We start from the raw sequence: 17,884 nt of genomic DNA, 5'->3' as shown, positions 1-17,884 counted from the left end.
GATAAAGTTTTTATAAAGAGCTGAATGAAATGTGCCAAAGTTATCCTATTAATTTTTTACACTTCAACATTCCATCGCTTATGAAAATACTCTGCATCGACCATTCGTTTCTCTTCTCCTCTTGTGGACATTCTTTCACCCTTTCCACCTAGAACACGTCATACCCTAAAGAACAAACAAATTCACACTACACAAAACTGTTGAGAACTGCAATAATTAGTTTATAAATTCCTATTTTTTAATATGGGCATTCGTGATTGCCTCAAATGTTATATGATTTATGTATAAAACCCGATGTAAATTGCTGTTTTCGGATTAGTAATAAATAAATATTTAACTTGGTGTTTTCGTTCGTTAAAAGCAGTTCAAACATTGCTTTGTTTCGATTGAATCCCATCCTATAGCTACGGTACTGATTTTCAAATGCTTTTCAACCCTCTATTGGCTGACCAGAAAATCAGAGCTTGGTCATCTGCAAACCTGACTGATTTTAAATGAAATCGCTCTCGACTTTCACTCCTGTCTCCAGTTCTTGTTCCCATAATGCCTCTTTAATCGTTTCCTCTAAACATATACACACGTTGAACGGTGATAATAGACACCCCATGCCATATCCCTCTTCCTAACATAGCCCATCCGCACTCTCCGACTCCCACTTGCACCTAATTACAAGTCTCAATGACATTAATAGGTTATAAGGAGTAGTATATACCATCCCTATTCCAATTTTCTGCAATATACTCATTAGTTTTTCCCAATTCACTCTATCAAACGCTTTTTCAAAATCTACGAAACAGGCAAATACCTCCTGGTTGTGTTCTATTTTCCTCTCTCGATTAATACTCTCATTATTTCTGCAATGTCATCAAATGCGTACCTCTCCCCTTCCTAAATCCATAAACTGATCATCCCCCAAGTATTAATCATTTGCCCTACTCTCTCTATCCTTTCGTTTATGATCCTGAGAACAACTTTAGCTGCGTGGGATATCAAACTAATTGTCCTGTAGTCCTCACATGAAGTAGCCTTTACCTTTTTCGGAATAAGAACTAAAACTGATCTCACAAAGTTTTCCAATCAGAGTCCTCTACCGTGAATGCAACGAAACAAGGGGGTCGACTACTAAACAATGAAATATTTAAATAATTTTTTGGCTCTCTTTAAGTAAATATCGCATCTAAGTTAAGGAGATAAACTCTCTTGGAGTTCTGGGAGTCTTACTTTGGTCTTTTTTGTTTATTTATAACTTTGTACATACACGATGCCCTTTTGAGGAGAATAAAATAAAGAGTAGAATGAATACAGTAATCAAATTTAGCACCTTTATTTATAATATTAACATGAGTTGCCCCGACAATTGGCAATTGATTTGATGATAGAACACCCCGTGAAGATATCGCCAACACATAAAAGGCGTGTCGACGTCACGGGGATAATACAGAGATTCAACTCTCGCCAATCCAACAACAACCACACACACACTGACACACACACGCACGCGTCAATTGACACTCGAACAGCGTTCATGACTGAGGAGATACGTCTCCCCAAAACCATTACAATTCAATGGCACTATGGTTTTCGCCATATTAACAGTGTATCACACTTGTTATGGCAACGTTCGTATTTGCAAAAGGGTTTTTAAGTGTATCGTTAGATAATATGGCATTAGAACCGCACACAAGACGTCAAAATAATACTCGTGTATCGATACAAATGCTGTCATTCCCCTGGTGGCATGTGGAAGTAACATCCACTGTTTGCATTTGGAAGTAACATCCACTGTTTGCATGTGGAAGTACCATTCCCCTGGTGGCATGTGGAAGTACCATTCCCCTGGTTGCATGTCGAAGTAATATCCACTGTTTGCATTTGGAAGTAACGTCCACTGTTTGCATGTGGAAGTAACATCCACTGTTTGCATGTGGAATTAACATTCCCCTGGTGGCATGTGAAAGTAGCATCCACTGGTTTTTCATGTGGAAGTAACATTCCCCGGTTGGTATGTGGAAGTAACATTCCCTTGGTGGCATGTGGAAGTAACATCCACTGTTTGCATTTGGCAGTAACATTCCCCTGGTGGCATGTGGAAGAAACATCAACTGTTTGCATGCGGAAGTAACATTCCCTTAGTGGGATGTGGAAGTACCAAACCCCCGTAGGCATGTGGAAGTAGCATCCACTGGTTTTTTATGTGGAAGTAACATTCCCCGGTTGGTATGTAGAAGTAACATTCCCATGGTGGCATGTGGAAGTAACATCCACTGTTTCATGTGGAAGTAACATTTCCTTTTTGGCATTTGGAACCGTGTAAAACGTCCATTTTCCTTAAAACGCCACGGGTAGATAATTCTTCCTGTGGTCGTCGTACGAGCCGCATTAATAGCGATAGCGTCCACGGCATGATTGCCAACAGAAATGTACCGAGAACACGTCATGAGTTTAAAAAAAGAAAATACTAAAAAATGAAACCAGCACTCACGATATTAATCCATAAATGCATTTCCTTCGAAGTTAAGCAATCGGAACCGTTAATGCCGTAACGGCACAAAGCCGAACCGTTCCACGAAAACCACACTTTCCGAGGCTGAAATAACTTCGTTGCGATAAACCGCAGACCAGTACTAAACACAGTTGGCACCCCTACTTTAAAAAAACACTCTCCGGTCTTCTGTCTTCGCAAACAAGTGACCGATATTTAAATGCTCTCCTAACAATGCAAACGGTTAAAATACCAATCCCAAATGTTAAACGTCATTTGGTGACGAACCTTGTCAAAAAAAGACCACAGATTCCGAATTGAAGAATGCCAAATAAATTCATTCGGCGGAAATTGAATTTCATCAAAACGAAATTAGGTTGACAACTAATGCACACCTGCTTACAGACAACAAACAAAATGAACCTTCGGAAGCACTCCTGGTGACATGTGGAAGTAACATTCCCACCGTGGCATGTGGAGGTAACATTTCCTTTTTGGCTTGTGGAAGAAACATTCCCCTTGGCGCAGGTTTTAGGTCGCCCATTCATCTGGTGCAGAATTGTTCTAGCATTACAATCAAAATGACATACACCACTCTAGTTGGCATGTGGAAGTAACATTCCCTTGATGGCATGTGGAAGTAACATCCACTGTTTGCATGTGGAAGTAACAATCCCCTGGTGGCATGTGGAAGATACATTTCTTTTTTGGCATTTTGAAGTAACATTCCCCTTCAACATGTAAGCGCAGGTTTGAGGTCATTTAATTCATCCGGTGTAGTATTTTGTAGAAGCGGATGAAGTATGGAGACGTGTTCTAGTGTTGTGTGCTATATATGTCAACATTTGTGAGTTTAAACAGCTTGACTATTCAAAATGTAATCCTACTGAGATTCAATTGTCTTTTTAAAAGGGCTTTTTATTATGTAGTGACGAGTTCTGTTGATAGGTCTATTGTAAATATCGATGGGTGGTAAAATTTCATGGTCACCAGTTTGGAAAAGCCATAATTGTTGATGAAACAAGAGCAGCGGACATCCGAGATCACTGACCCACAGACGATAAACATCGTAAACTCATCAAAGATTTGATTCCAAACGACCAAAGGTGAATCACTTATATCAAAAGCATATGTCGCAAATCATATTTTTGGAATACATCAACTGTGGAACGTGTGTCGGCTTCATTGCTGAACAGTTGCGATAATTCCGTGATATATCTATGCACGATGGGTCCACCACTCCATCTCACAGACAGAGAACAAGCACAAAAACCCTCCTTATTACCCTAATCTTGCACCTTGCGGTTTTTATGTGTTTTTCGTCTCAACTCAAAGAGACAACTCAAACGATGAGGAGGTGAAGGCAGAAATTCAATAACAGCACGCTGTTTAAACTCTCAATTGTTGACATATATAGCACACAACACTAGAACACGTCTCCATATTTCATCTGCTTCTCAAAACACTACACTGGATGAATAATGTAACAAAGTCAAACCTAAGCATTCGTATTGAGGGGGAATGTTACTTCCAAATGCGTGCTGAGGGGGATGTTGCTTCCACATGAGTGTTAAGTGGGGAATGTTACTTCCACATGCGTGTTGAGGGGAATGTTACTTCCACATGCGTATTGGGGGATGTTACTTCCACATTCTGGGGTTGTTGAGGGGAAATGTTACTTCCACATGCGTGTTGAGTTGGGAATGTTACTTCCACATGCGTGTTGAGGGATGTTACTTCCACATGCGTGTTGGGGGTTGTTACTTCCACATGCTGGGGAGGTTGTTGAGGGGAATGTTACATCCACATGCATGTTGAGGGGGAATGTTACTTCCACACGCGTGTTTAGGGGGATGTTGCTTCCACACGCGTGTTGAGGGGGGGATGTTACTTCCACATGCCACCAGACCAGGTGTGTTTCCAAAGGTCATTTTGTTTGTCTACAAGCATGTGTTCATTAGTTTGCAGCCCATCCTTGTAATTTATTCATAGTTTATATTGTGGCGAGACAGGGGAAGACATCTAATTCCTTCCTTCTTCCGTCTAATGCTTAGGTCATGAAACAGAAGACGAGCACTGACAGCCACGGTCCAAGGTGGAACATTACCCCACCTAGGCTGGATAAGACCGCGGTCTGCGGAATCAAATCCACAACCTCTCAGTGGGTGAACCACCAAAGGCTAATATTTATATAACGTCCTTTTAAATGCAATTCCTTGGTCGTTAAACAATTGAAATATGATCACCAACCAAATGAATGATCCCGAATCGAACCACGAGACAAAACCGCGGTTTCCCTTCGATGGTATACCAATTTCATCATGGATTGAATGTTTCAAAATGACAGAACTAAGGCAGACATCAGTGATCTCACAGCATGCCACATTCTAACACCTATACCGTCTTATTTAAACCGTGAAATCATTCTTTCCTCATACCAAACAGCCCAAATATCACTGGAAAGAGATTTATGCGGTACATGCCGTTTAATTCACCCCGGCACGACCATGAAAATAGGCAATACCACCCACGCAACAGCACAAAAACACACGCACGCAAGGTTTACAAACCACAGGGCAAGTTTTGGGCTGTATATACACACGCAACACCTCCGATGCAATCCGGCATAATATAAAAAAGTACCGAGAACGGTTCGGGATGTGCCGTACGGATCGAAGAAGTAAGCCGAGTCCTCCAAAATATGATGCCAGCCGTTTCAGTTAGCAAAAGAATCATCCATTCCTTGCGTTGTTCTCCTTGTTTGAGAGTAAATGTTCCTCATTGTCGACAGGGGCACACTGTCAACTGGGATGGGAATTCCGTGCGGTGCGCATGATTGAATCGGTCGCCGGGCAATGTGGTCTCGGACCCGGTTCTGGCGTATACGTGAAGGTTAGACCTGTTGCGTAGATTATCCCATCATTGCGGACCAGTGAGACGGGGACCTAGGATGAAAAAAAGGGAAGAAACAACAATTAAAACAATGATTTATATCCCTCGGCACAAACCGTCGAGTATAAAAACATATCATCGGCATATTATATTATTGGCATCCATTCCAACATCTACGGCACTTAAATCCATAGAAATAAGCGTTTTCTCGAATGATATTACCTCACCGGTACAGCGAAAGCTTCTCCAGACTTCTTTTCCGAAAAATTACACTTATAGCTACGATCTTATAAACATTTATATATCTGTGGGATATACCAGAAGAAGAATAGAACTATTTCGATAAAATATAACGACCCGCGGGAACATTTTCGATAATAACGGCTCTTCGATTGTACTCCTTATCACTTGAATGTAACATATCGGCAATTTTGAGTCATTATGACTGTTAACTAGATGCCTAAAGCTTTCAAGAACGCCAATCGCGACGTCTAGTGGAACTACGAAATGGCGGGAAATTCAAATTGAAATTTGTCCGGAAATAACCGCCGCATCCGGTATATTACACCCGTTATATACTAAACCCGTTACTTGTTCTATATGTTCCAAGGTATGTTCCTCCAAATAACCATTACTAAGTATACACACACCCGATTGGATAAATCCTTCATCTGTTATTTCAGTTGCAACACACTTGTTATATCTGTTCCTACACATGTTACTTATCATCTATACCTGGTACTCTGTGTAACTAATAACTGTTATATCTGTTCCTACACATGTTACTTATCATCTATACCTGGTACTCTGTGTAACTAATAACTGTTATATCTGTTCCCACATCTGTTACTACCTTAATCCGCTGCCTTTTCTACAACAGTTAAACAGGTATGTTAATCCTGTTACTTGTTAAGTGTGTTCCGCAGTAGGTTCCTTAAAATATCCATTACTACGTATTCCCGACCCATTTTGAAATATTCTTCATCTGTTGTATTTCAGTACCACATACTTGTTAAATCTGGTCCTATACATGCTACTTAATTTCTATAATTGTTATTACTCGTACCTAGGAACTGTTATATCTGTTCCACCCTCTATTATTATATCCATCCGCTCCACTTTCTATAACAGTTACATGTTAATCCTCTTACTTGTTATATGTATTTCGAGATATGTTCCTCCAAATATTTATTACTACGTATTCTCAACCAATGTGACATATTTTACATCTGTTTTTTCAGTAGCACATACTTGTAATCTAATACTATGTATTCTCACCAAATTTGATATATTTTACATCTGTTATATTCAGAACCACATATTTTTAAAACCTGTTACTTAACATACATACTTGTTACTGTACGTACCTAATAACTGTTATTTCCGTTGCGCCATCTGTTACTATATTCTTCCTCTCACGATTCTATAACAGTAACATGTTAATCTAATTACTTGTTATATGCGTTCTTCCTCTAAATATCTATTAATTAAGTTACCCGTTACTGGTTATTCCCACACACTTGATTAAGTTTTCCCGAGCCAATATGGAAGGAAACTAAGAATATAATCCGAATGGGCTATATCTGGCGAATAAGGTGAGCATGAGGTAGCAATTCTAACTATACAGGTAATTTTACCTGTAATTCATGAATTTTGGTCATTTGCAATAATGGATTAGTGAGCTGGTGCATTGTCTTGATGAAATAACACTTTCTTCTTAGCCAAATGCGGACGCTTTCGCTTGATTTCTTTGCTTAAACGTTGCAATAAGTTGGCATAATAATCACCGGGGATAGTTTATCCTTTTTCAAGATAGTATTCAATGAAAATTATCCCACACACATCCCAAAAAACCAATGCCATGACCTTTGCCTGCAGATGAAACGGTCTCCGCCTTCTTTGGAGTCAGTTCTCCCATTTGAATCCATTATTTTGATTGTTCTTTCGTCTCGGGTACGAAGAAATGGCCCCATGTTTCATCCTTGGCTGGGAAACTGCACTAAAATTCTGCTTTTTTGCTGTGAAACTTTTCCAAACACTCAATTTGAACATCTTCACTTCACTGGTTTTCCTCGTCTGTGAGTAAACATGGCACAAGTGTCCAAATTTTCAGTTAATATGCGATGTACCGCACTTTTTGAAATGCCTACCATGTCTGCTAGTCCGTGTACTTTCAGTCGACAATCGTACAGTATCACTTTGTGGATTTTCTTCGCCGTTTCTGGAGTCATTACCTCATTTGGTCGACCCAAATAGCGATGTTCTTGTCTTTGACAGCTCGTACTGCCTCGTTCATAAACTCTGCCGCCCAATTGTATTGTATTACTGTTGTATAAACAAAGAAGGAGCAGACTCACTTCCAGAAGAGTAGAATAATCCAGTTAAGCTTTGGTATATTGTTTAGGGGCTGAGGCCTTTCATTCAGTTAATAAAAGTATATCGTATCAAATATAGCAAAGACCAATTTTCTCATTGCATTTTCACATATCCAATTGAAAACGTTCACTAATAGATGCCTGCCAAACAAATACTAAACAACGCAGCATCTCCAAACTTGTAACATACCCTTCAAAGATTGCGTACTTTCTAATAAAGTGATATTTTTCAAGCAACTACCTCCATTTCTAGGTCAAACCGTGTACTTCTGGCCCATCCCGTGCACTCCACCTCTCAATAAAGACTAATCAAATGACCCACACACATTTAAACACATTCAAACACTGTTAAACAATTTACCCATCGCATTAAGGACTATAGAACACCCATCAAGGGACATACCGCACTCCAGAGACAGGTATGCTCACCTGGGTCGGTTGCGGCACCCACAGCCAGTTGCCACAGAACGCTGAAATCTCCGGCACGACACAGAGCATGCTCTCCTGGCATCGGTACATGGTTTCTGCCTCCACGTCATCAAACCAAACTTTGAGATTTGGACTAAAGTTCTCTCCAGTCAGCTCCAGCATGGCTATGTCCCCTCCTCCGTTCAGCTGGAAACAAAAGAAGGGAGTTTGGAGTAAAACGTACGATTCGTACCCCGCGGACAAGTTCCGCGGTCTCTGGACTGCTTTTGGAACAATACACACACCTCCCTTCCCTTATGAAAACACGCAGGGCTGTTTAAAATTGCGGTATGTGGAATAATGACGCTACTGGTGTATTCTGATGGCCATGACACGGACTGAAGCCCTGCCTACTAACTAGACGCTTGGCGAATTGGCAAGCTGTACGTATAGTGCCAGTTATGTTAACTTTCCGTTGTCCCTATTTTTACCGTATGTCGAAAATGGAATTTGACGGCATCACAGAGCAAAGAATCAATAATAACTTTCTTGGTGAACGGCAGTGGTAAACTTTATCGAGAAATTACTGACACAGTGATAATGCTCTTTGAAGGAAACACCGGTTTTCGAATGAATTAAATGACTAAGCTCTAGTTTGTCAATCAGCCAATAGAGGGAGTTGCAAGCATTGGATTAAGTGAATTGGAAATTCAGTGCGATGGATATTCAAAGAGAATAAAACAAAGGTTACCCAGTTATCGAGAAAGGGAAAGGTTAAGCAATAAACAATACGAGGGCAACGTACCAGAGCAGGTCGAACAGTTTATACTTATTTCGGAAGCTTATTTGGACTGAAATGGTCAAAATGTTAGGGCTGTAAGTGGAAGAAGAATTGCGCTATTAGGCTGAGAAGCTTTCACAAGGAGGAGGAAGAGGGATACACTTCTCCCAGCGTTCCATCCATTTTTTTAACCCCTCCAAAAAAATAGGATTTGTCGAAGTCTCCAAAATACGACTCTGTCTCGGAGATAACTTCCGAGTTTGAGCTAATTTTTTATCCCCGTGAGCCATTTCTTCATGTTAGGGAATAAGAAAAAGTCACAGGCAGCCAGATCAGGAGAATACGGGAGGTACGGCAGCAATTCTAAACGTAGTTCATACAGTTAGGTGGTGACAACTCCGGGATCAGCTTCTTGATCACCGTGAGCAATTGCAACACCCACAAAGTCACAGGCAGCCAGATCAGGAGAATACGGGAGGTACGGCAGCAATTCTAAACGTAGTTCATACAGTTTGGTGCTGACAACTCCGGGATCAGCTTGTTGTCCCCCGTGAGCAATCCCAGCACCCATTGGACAAGACAATTTTCTCATTTTGCCAATCTATTCATGTAATAAAATATTAATTGCCGTTCTGGTCGACACTCCCCCCACGGCCTCTGCTACTTCTCGCACTTTCGTTCGTCCATCAGCGAGAATCATGGCGTGGACTTCTTGAATGATTTCCTCGGTATAACCACGCCTGCCGTCTGGCGTCCTGGTCGTTCCTCATCAAAAACAGATGTTCGCCCACGTTTAAATTCGTTGAACCAATATCTAACTCTGGTCATAGATGGCAAAGTGAAGTGTCCCCATCCAACAGCATCCAACTTTGCTTTCATCTCCACGATATTTCTTCCCATCCAAATACAAAACAAAAATAGCAAACTACAGAAAGATACTGATGCTCCCTTTCCCCGTCTTCAAGCGAAAATCACAAAAAAACACGTCTTACACTGGAATTGCTACCAAATCCAAACTAACCTACAAATCAGTCTGAAATTAGTTTCACTGTCTTTCGATAGATGGCAGCACACGGTGATAGCATAAACTTCCCTCAGGAAAACACCCTTTGGTCATCACACACGGGTACTTATTGATACGCCCTCGTAAGCAAGTTTCAGGTGTGGGGGATAGCAGGTTTTTTTTTAATTATCACATCAAATTACTCACGTGTAAACTGTGTACTATGGGCACGGGTGTGATGGTCGTTCTAATTGGTCCCATTCCTTCGAAGAACTGGTACTCGGCCTTGTCGGTACTGATTATGGTCCAGGAGGCTCCATCGTTGATCATCTCCCGGTTCGGGTCTTTGGGACAAGGCGTCGCCTGCCAAACAATCAGGAACAATACACTTAGACAGACTCTCACAGTAAAAAACATCTCAATTCTCATCCACACCACACTACTCACCCACAAGAACCACAAAATTTGAACGAAATAACTAATAGTTTATAAAATTTAATCAATGTATAGACTCTAAATTTAGGGCAAAATAAAGTTTTTAAAGGCCTCAGTTCATGTATTTATTATTATAGAGTATTATATAGCCTTTAGTTTTTAGAGTCTTCAGTTTGTCATTCAGCCAATAGAGGGGTTGCAAGCATTGTTTAGTGAATTGGACATTCAGTGCGACAGATATATGGGACGAGAATCAATATCAACAAAACAAAGATTATACGATTTTCCAAGAGAGAAAAAGACTTCAGCTAAACATTAAAATAGGAGGGAAATTAAACTAGAGCAGGTAGAACAGTTTAATACGTATCTCGGTAGTGTTTTGGACCAACACGGTATCAAAGTAGTAGCGACGTAAGGAGAAAAATCGCGATGGACAAAGACTTCTATGTACTCTATGATTCTATGGACACCATTATTCAAAAAGAAATCTTTCAACATTTATTGGCAATTTATTTTCTTGGGGGAGTATTCATTTTAACTCTTCAGGAAGTCGATTGAACACCCGTCAATATGAAACTTCTTGAGTTTATTGTAGTACTGCAACTACAAAAAACCCCAGAAGTTTGAGGTAGACAGCTGTTTAATCAACTTCCAGAGGTAATGTTCCATGATATCTATAGAGTACACAGTGAAGATTGAATTTAAGTGCAATTTTACACACGAATAATGACCAATTGGACACTGTATTCCTCCATGCCTGCAATTAGAGACATAACTTTTAAGATTCCACAGAGAAAAACCTGAAAATATCGAATTTACAAAGGTAACATTGCTTTTCTAATACACCTCGCATTCAGTGTTCCGTCAAACAGGCTATTTTTGCGATACGAACACATACCGCCCGGTTATTCAAGCCGTACGTACCTGGAACTGGATTATCCTCTCCTGAGAGAGGCATAGATACATCCGTTCCATGTCTTTAAGGTAGAAGGCACATTTGTGCAACTGGGAAACTGGGTCGTCCGCATCCAAAAGGGCCATCTGCTTGTCAACCTTCCGAATCACCAGTCTGGGAAGCGCCATGCCCGTCACGCTGCACACCAGCTTAATGGTGCTGCCGTAGTGGATGTACCCATCGCGCACTGCAAACTCCTCAGACTCCGATTCGTTATCATCGACTGGAAACGCAAAAAGACAAAAGCAAACTCCAATTACCACCGTACGTTTGGAAAGAAGCCGCAAATGCGATGAAATGTTGGCCAATGGGCCAAGAAACGCTATCAATCGCCATTGAGCACCAATCCTATAGCTTCCATTCTGTTGGAGAATCATAATTTGTAGCGTAGAATGGTCAGAGATTACCCCACACACGCATAACAGGTTTTGGAGTAAATCATCCGTTTTGATATTAAAACTACAGGGTCGGACCCAAAAGTGGTAGGACTGATTTTTTTACAAGAATTTCATTAACGATATACTTACATCGACTTAATAATCTCCAAAGTATGCTCCTTCAGCTGCTACACACTTAGTATAACGTTGCTCCCATTCCCCGTACGCCCGCTGGAGATTTTCTTTGGGGATGCCGTAGATGACCCTCGTCGAAGCCTCTTGAACAGCCTTTATCGAGTCAAAACGTCGTCCCTTGAGCTGTCTTTTCATGAGGGGGAAGAAAAAGAAGTCCGGTGGTGCCAGATCGGGAGAATAGGGCGGGTGCGGAAACGTGGCAATGCCGTATTTGGCCAGGAGCTGTCGGTCGACATTCAGAATTTTCGGCACCATCTTGGCGCACACCTTGCGCATGGCCAAATCCTGTGAAATAATACGTTGGACGTTGGATGCAGACAGACCCAACTGGTCTGCAATTTCTTCTGGACTGGTTAAGCGTCGGTCTGTGTTCAGCAGTGTCCTCACTCTGTCCACATTCGTGTCGGTTCTTGCCGTGCGGAGCGAGAGCTCCCGATCGAGGGTCTCAGTTGCCGTCTTCCCGAGTTTCGCACAAAACTTCATGGAATAACGTTGCTCTAAATTCAGATTCATTTTGTTTTTCGACGCGGACAAAAAACTTGCTTCACTAGAAACGGTGTCCTCACTCAACGACAGCCCGCAGGCGACTGAGGTTGGTGTCGGTCTGTTGCTAAGAACCCCCTCCACCTTACCCTGCCAGGCAGACCCCCCTCCACTGCTCCGTTTGCGCCAGAGAAAATCAGTCCTACCACTTTTGGGTGCTACCCTGTACACTACTAGAAAATTTCTCATTTTCATCTCAACCCTAAATATCTCCACTAATTTAATAAAAACTCACAAAACAGTTTAAAATGCATTTGGCATGTCTCTCAACTGGTTTTCAAATTCCCTCAGCATAAATTTCTGTGGTACCTAAGCCACAGAATATTTTTGAGTGGTATCCCTACTTGAATAGCTTTGCAGAGAGCACTATGAGTGAGTACGATGTCCGCTGCATGGGACGATAAACTGCAGACCCCTTGGAGCCTTTCATTATCAGAGTAAGTTAATGCCAACACTGGGTTTCTCTCCACCATTTCCACCCTTCCAATCCATCCCTAATGCCGCAAATGCCCTCAGCTGTCGGTCAACCATAAAAACCACAAACTACTAAGACCGCAACCCAGAGATGACGCCATGTTCAAGTTCCTTGTTGATAGTATCACAAAACATGTAGCAGTCTTTTTAACGATGTCTTAACATTTTACCAAGTTAAGACATCGTTAAAATACAGATTTTAAACCAACTTTCCCCACATCATTTTTCACGGTTTAGCAAACATAACAGTTTAAGGTTTAATTTTGTGGAATTCTTTCGTGATCTGGGTAGAGAATTACACTTAGCACTTCCACATATAGATTAAATACTTCACACGAACATGGTTTTAATGCTGTGCGGCATCAAAACCATGGTTATCCTCTTCCATAAACCACGGTCTCTAACCCTCGACAGGTTTAACACTTCAAATGTTCACTACAAAAGGGACGAGTTCCACTTCTTAAAACAACATATTCATCTTGGATATCCGTCCATTCACTCTTAAACTAACACCGACACACAGCACTGTCACTCGGACTCATTTGAAAACCGAGAAAGTACATAGATATCGCAAGGACTATGGGTAATTTAATCACAACACAATTATGAAAGGGGTTTAAATATTCCAGGAAACTGCTTGAGATTCCAAAACAGTGACTTAAACGGAGTTAACCGGTAATGTGCATTTAAATTCAATAATTTCAAGTGTAAAATTCATTAGTCTTGACTAGAATTCAAACCCGGATCGCATGATATCTGCATTTTCTTGAAATATCAACAGTTTCTCCAGATACTCATCCCCCATAGCTTCTTGGAGCTCGTCAGCCTTAGGTAAAAACAGCCCACAGGGTCACACCCAAAAGTGGTAGGACTGATTTTCTCTGGCGCGAATGGAGCGGTGGATGGGGGGGTCTGCCTGGCAGGGTAAGGTGGAGGGGGCTCTTAGCAACAGACCGACACCAACCTCAGTCGCCTGCGGGCTGTCGTTGAGTGAGGACACCGTTTTTAGTGAAGCAAGTTTTTTGTCCGTGTCGAAAAACAAAATGAATCTGAATTTAGAGCAACGTTATTCCGTGAAGTTTTGTGCGAAACTCGGGAAGACGGCGACTGAGACCCTCGATATGATCAAGCAGGCTTATGGGGACACTGCCTTAAGCCGTTCCACAGTATTTGAGTGGCAGAAGTCGTTTAAAGAGGGTAGGGAGCTCGTTGAAGACGACCATCGCTCCGGACGGCAAGAACCGACACGAATGTGGACAGAGTAAGGACACTGCTGAACACAGACCGATGCTTAACCAGTGAAGAAATTGCAGACCAGTTGGGTCTGTCTGCATCCAACGTCCAACGCATTATTTCACGGGATTTGGCCATGCGCAAGGTGTGCGCCAAGATGGTGCCGAAAATTCACACAGGAGTGTCGTCAGACAGCTCCTGGCCAAACACAGCGTTGCCACGTTGCCGCACCTGCCCTATTCTCCCGATCTGGCACCACCGGACTTCTTCTTCTTCCCCTTGATAAAAAGACAGCTCAAGGGACAACGTTTTGACTCGATGAAGGCCGTTCAAGAGGCTTCAACGAGGGTCATCAACGGCATCCCCAAAGAAAATTTCCAGCGGGCGTAGGGGGAATGGGAGCAACGTTATACTAAGTGTGTAGCAGCTCAAGGAGCATACTTTGAAGATTATTAAGTCGATGTAAGTATATCGTCAATGAAATTCTTGTAAAAAAAATCAGTCCTACCACTTTTGGGTGCGACCCTGTAAGAGTTTAAAGGTTGGCTTTTTAACCTCATGGATTGAGGTATGACTACGAATGCCTGTGACATTGTAACTACATCTACATCAATACACTGCAAGCCAACAAAAAGGTGATGGCAGGGGGTGTTCAGCACCAGGAGGAAATGGTAAGGAGATGAGGGGGTTTGGGTTTTTCAAATGGATGAGGAAAGGTGAGGGGAAGCTGCAAAAAATATATATAAATATAATCGTATAACCATTGTATATGTGCAAGCCCAGAAGTACCCACCCTGACCTAGAGATATCAGTAGTTGCTGGAATAATTTCACTGTATTGGAAAGTACGCAATCTATTAGGCCTATGCTACAAGTTTGGAGATGCCAATGTTGTTTAGTATTTGTTTGGCAGCCATCTTAAAGTGAATCTTTTCAGTAGAATTAGTGAAAATGCAGAGAAAATTGGTCAATGTTACATGTGGTACAGTATACTTTTAATATAGGAAAGGCCTCAAAGCCCCCAAGCCAACGTAGTAGAAGCTGAACTGGATTATTCTACACTTCTGGAAGTGAGTCTGCTCCTTCTTTGTTTATACAACAGTAATACAATACAATAGGGCAGCAGAGTTTACAAACGAGGCCATACAAGCTGTCAAAGACGAGAACATCGCTATTTGGGTCGACCAAATGAGGTAATGACTCCAGAAACGGTGAAGAGAATCCACAAAGTGATACTGGATGATCGTTGAATGAAAGTCCACGGACTAGCAGACATGGTAGGCATTTCAAAAAGTGCGGTACATCGCATAATAACTGAAATTTAGACGTGAGAAAGCTGTGTACAAAATGGGTGCCGCCTTTGCTCACACTTGAGCAAAACCAGTGCCGTGAAGATGCTTCAAATGAGTCTTCCGCAAAGTTTCACAGCAACAAAGCAGGATTTTAGTGCCTTTTCATAACCGTGGATGAAACATGGGTCCATTAATTCACACCCGAGACAGAAGAACAATCAAAAGAATGGATTAAAAAGGAAGAACTGGCTCCAAAGAAGGCAAAGACCGTTTTGTCTGCAGGCAAGGTCCTCGTTTCAGTTTTTTGGGGTGTGTGTGGGATAATTTTCATTGAATACTATCTTGGAAAAGGACAAACTATCCCTTGCGAGTATTATGCGAACTTATTGCAATGTTTAAGCAAAGAAATTAAGCGAAAGTGTCCGCATTTGGCTCTACAATAAAGTATTGTTTCATCAAGACAAGGCACCAGCTCATAAATCCGTTATTTCAATAGTCCAAATTCATTAATTTAAGATACAATTGCTCGTAACTCATGCCCACCCTATTCACCAGATTTAGCCCACCCTTGGATTATTTTCAGTATTTACAAACTTGAAAAAATGACTCGGTGGTAAAAGATTTTCCAATGTTGAAGAAGTGATGTCGAAAGCAGTTAATAGCTATTTCGAGGAGCTAGACAGTTCTAATTAAATAGAAAAGGGTATCGAACTTATTGTAATTCCCTGGGAAAAGTGTTTTATAGAGCTGAAATGGAGATTATGTCAAAAAATAAATACATTTTTGTGTCCAAAATTTTTATGTCTCCTTTGTCGGATCTGGTACCTCTGGGATTAGCCTTGTATACAGGGTTCGTCCGGAAAATAAGTCTACTGACTACTGATTTTTTCCCGCCGCTCCAGGCGCGCCCAGCACCGCTCTGACGGGCTGCGATTGGAGGGGGGTATGTTGGCAAGCGACGCTGAAAAAGGCAATCGGCTCTGAGCTGTGGTGTAGTGAGGAGCTCTGTTAACGCGAACCTCCACGCTCGACCCACGTCACGGACCGCGACGCCGAAGTTTTTGGAGCAGCGTTATTCCATCAAATTTGCGGTAAAGCTTGGGAAATCGTCTACCGAAACTGTCGGTATGATTAACCAGGCTTACGGGGAGTCAGCCATGTCCAGAAACATGATCTTTCGGTGGCACAAGATGTTCGTGGAGGGCAGAGAAGAGGCCGTGACGACGAGTCTTCGAGAGGTTCCCGATGATGCCTTCGCGGGAGCGTTCCAGGAATGGGAACGCCGCTGGAACAAGTGTATCGACTCACAAGGGTCCTGTTTTGAGGAATATTAGCTTAAGATATGTAAAAGTGTAATAAATTTTTTTCCTGAGCTCAGTACACTTATTTTCCGGACGAACCCTGTATATAGCACATTTCAACACAACATCTAGTTCCTTTAGAAGCTCCAAAAATTCCAGAGTTTAAGAGGACATCTCGATAGCTTAACTGGCTAAAACACTCGGCCAGACATCCAAAGGATCAGGGTTCGAATCCCAGTCAAGGCAAACGATATTCACAACCTGATAAGGTTACACCTAGGTTTTAAAGAGATTGAAATCATTTGGAAAACGAATACGCACATTGAAACAAGGTGTAAACAAGACTTAATTCAGTTAAGAAGTCTTTGAACTGTACAACAAAATTATAAACACGCAACACATCAGATCCCAACAACACACACGAACATTCACACAAGTACTCACGCAAGTGTATGGTGAAGGCTCCCCATTGCGTCGAACTTGCGTGGAAGTTTCCATTCTCCACATGCAGATATCGGGTGCTGACGGTCTGCGATCGAAGTCGATTAAACAGCGCCACCTTGGTCCCACTTGCGATGCACACTGCGATGGGGAATCAACGGAAAACACAATTAACGAGACCAAACAATAAATTCAACGCATCATACAAAGTCTGTACTAGAAGACTGGGGTCTTTCTACCCAATAACCGCTCGACCGTTCCCAGTCCTGTAAGACGCAAGCCGATTTGAAAGGATAAACACTCAGCAATAACCTACAGGAACGCACCCAAAAGTGGTAGGACTGTTTTCCTCTGGCGCGAACGGAGCGGTGGAGGGGGGCCTGCCTGGCAGGGCAAGGTGGATGGGGCTCTTAGCAACAGACCAACACCAACCTCAGTCGCCTGCGGGCTGTCGTTGAGTGAGGACACCGTTTTTAGTGAAGCAAGTTTTTTGTCCGTGTCGAAAAACAAAATGAATCTGAATTTAGAGCAACGTTATTCCGTGAAGTTTTGTGCGAAACTCGGGAAGACGGCAACTGAGACCCTCGATGTGATCAAGCAGGCTTATGGGGACACTGCCTTAAGCCGTTCCACAGTATTTGAGTGGCACAAGTTGTTTAAAGAGGGTAGGGAGCTCGTTGAAGACGAACATCGCTCCG

The 17,884-nt window shown here is 42.1% G+C and overlaps 1 protein-coding gene across 1 annotated transcript in view; it reads right to left on the bottom strand.

Annotated features, from left to right (window-relative positions):
- Positions 1 to 1,314: 1,314 nt before the first annotated feature.
- The window catches only part of LOC139687083 (recombining binding protein suppressor of hairless-like), a 36,492-nt gene continuing 19,922 nt past the window's right edge, over positions 1,315 to 17,884 (bottom strand). Inside the window, exons 5-9 of the mRNA XM_071584187.1 lie at positions 17,190 to 17,327; positions 11,301 to 11,554; positions 10,149 to 10,304; positions 8,179 to 8,364; positions 1,315 to 5,427 (exon numbers count right to left, since the gene is read on the bottom strand). Of these exons, the coding sequence (XP_071440288.1) occupies positions 5,284 to 5,427; positions 8,179 to 8,364; positions 10,149 to 10,304; positions 11,301 to 11,554; positions 17,190 to 17,327 (878 nt within the window). The 3' untranslated portion in view covers positions 1,315 to 5,283. The remainder of the gene's footprint in view (positions 5,428 to 8,178; positions 8,365 to 10,148; positions 10,305 to 11,300; positions 11,555 to 17,189; positions 17,328 to 17,884) is intronic.

The sequence above is a fragment of the Hetaerina americana genome, unplaced genomic scaffold, assembly GCF_022747635.1.
Source record: "Hetaerina americana unplaced genomic scaffold, ioHetAmer1.1.p SCAF_161, whole genome shotgun sequence".
NCBI classification, from domain to species: domain Eukaryota; kingdom Metazoa; phylum Arthropoda; class Insecta; order Odonata; family Calopterygidae; genus Hetaerina; species Hetaerina americana.
Note: the sequence above shows the minus strand (reverse complement) of the source record. Positions and strands in the feature narration are given on the sequence as shown.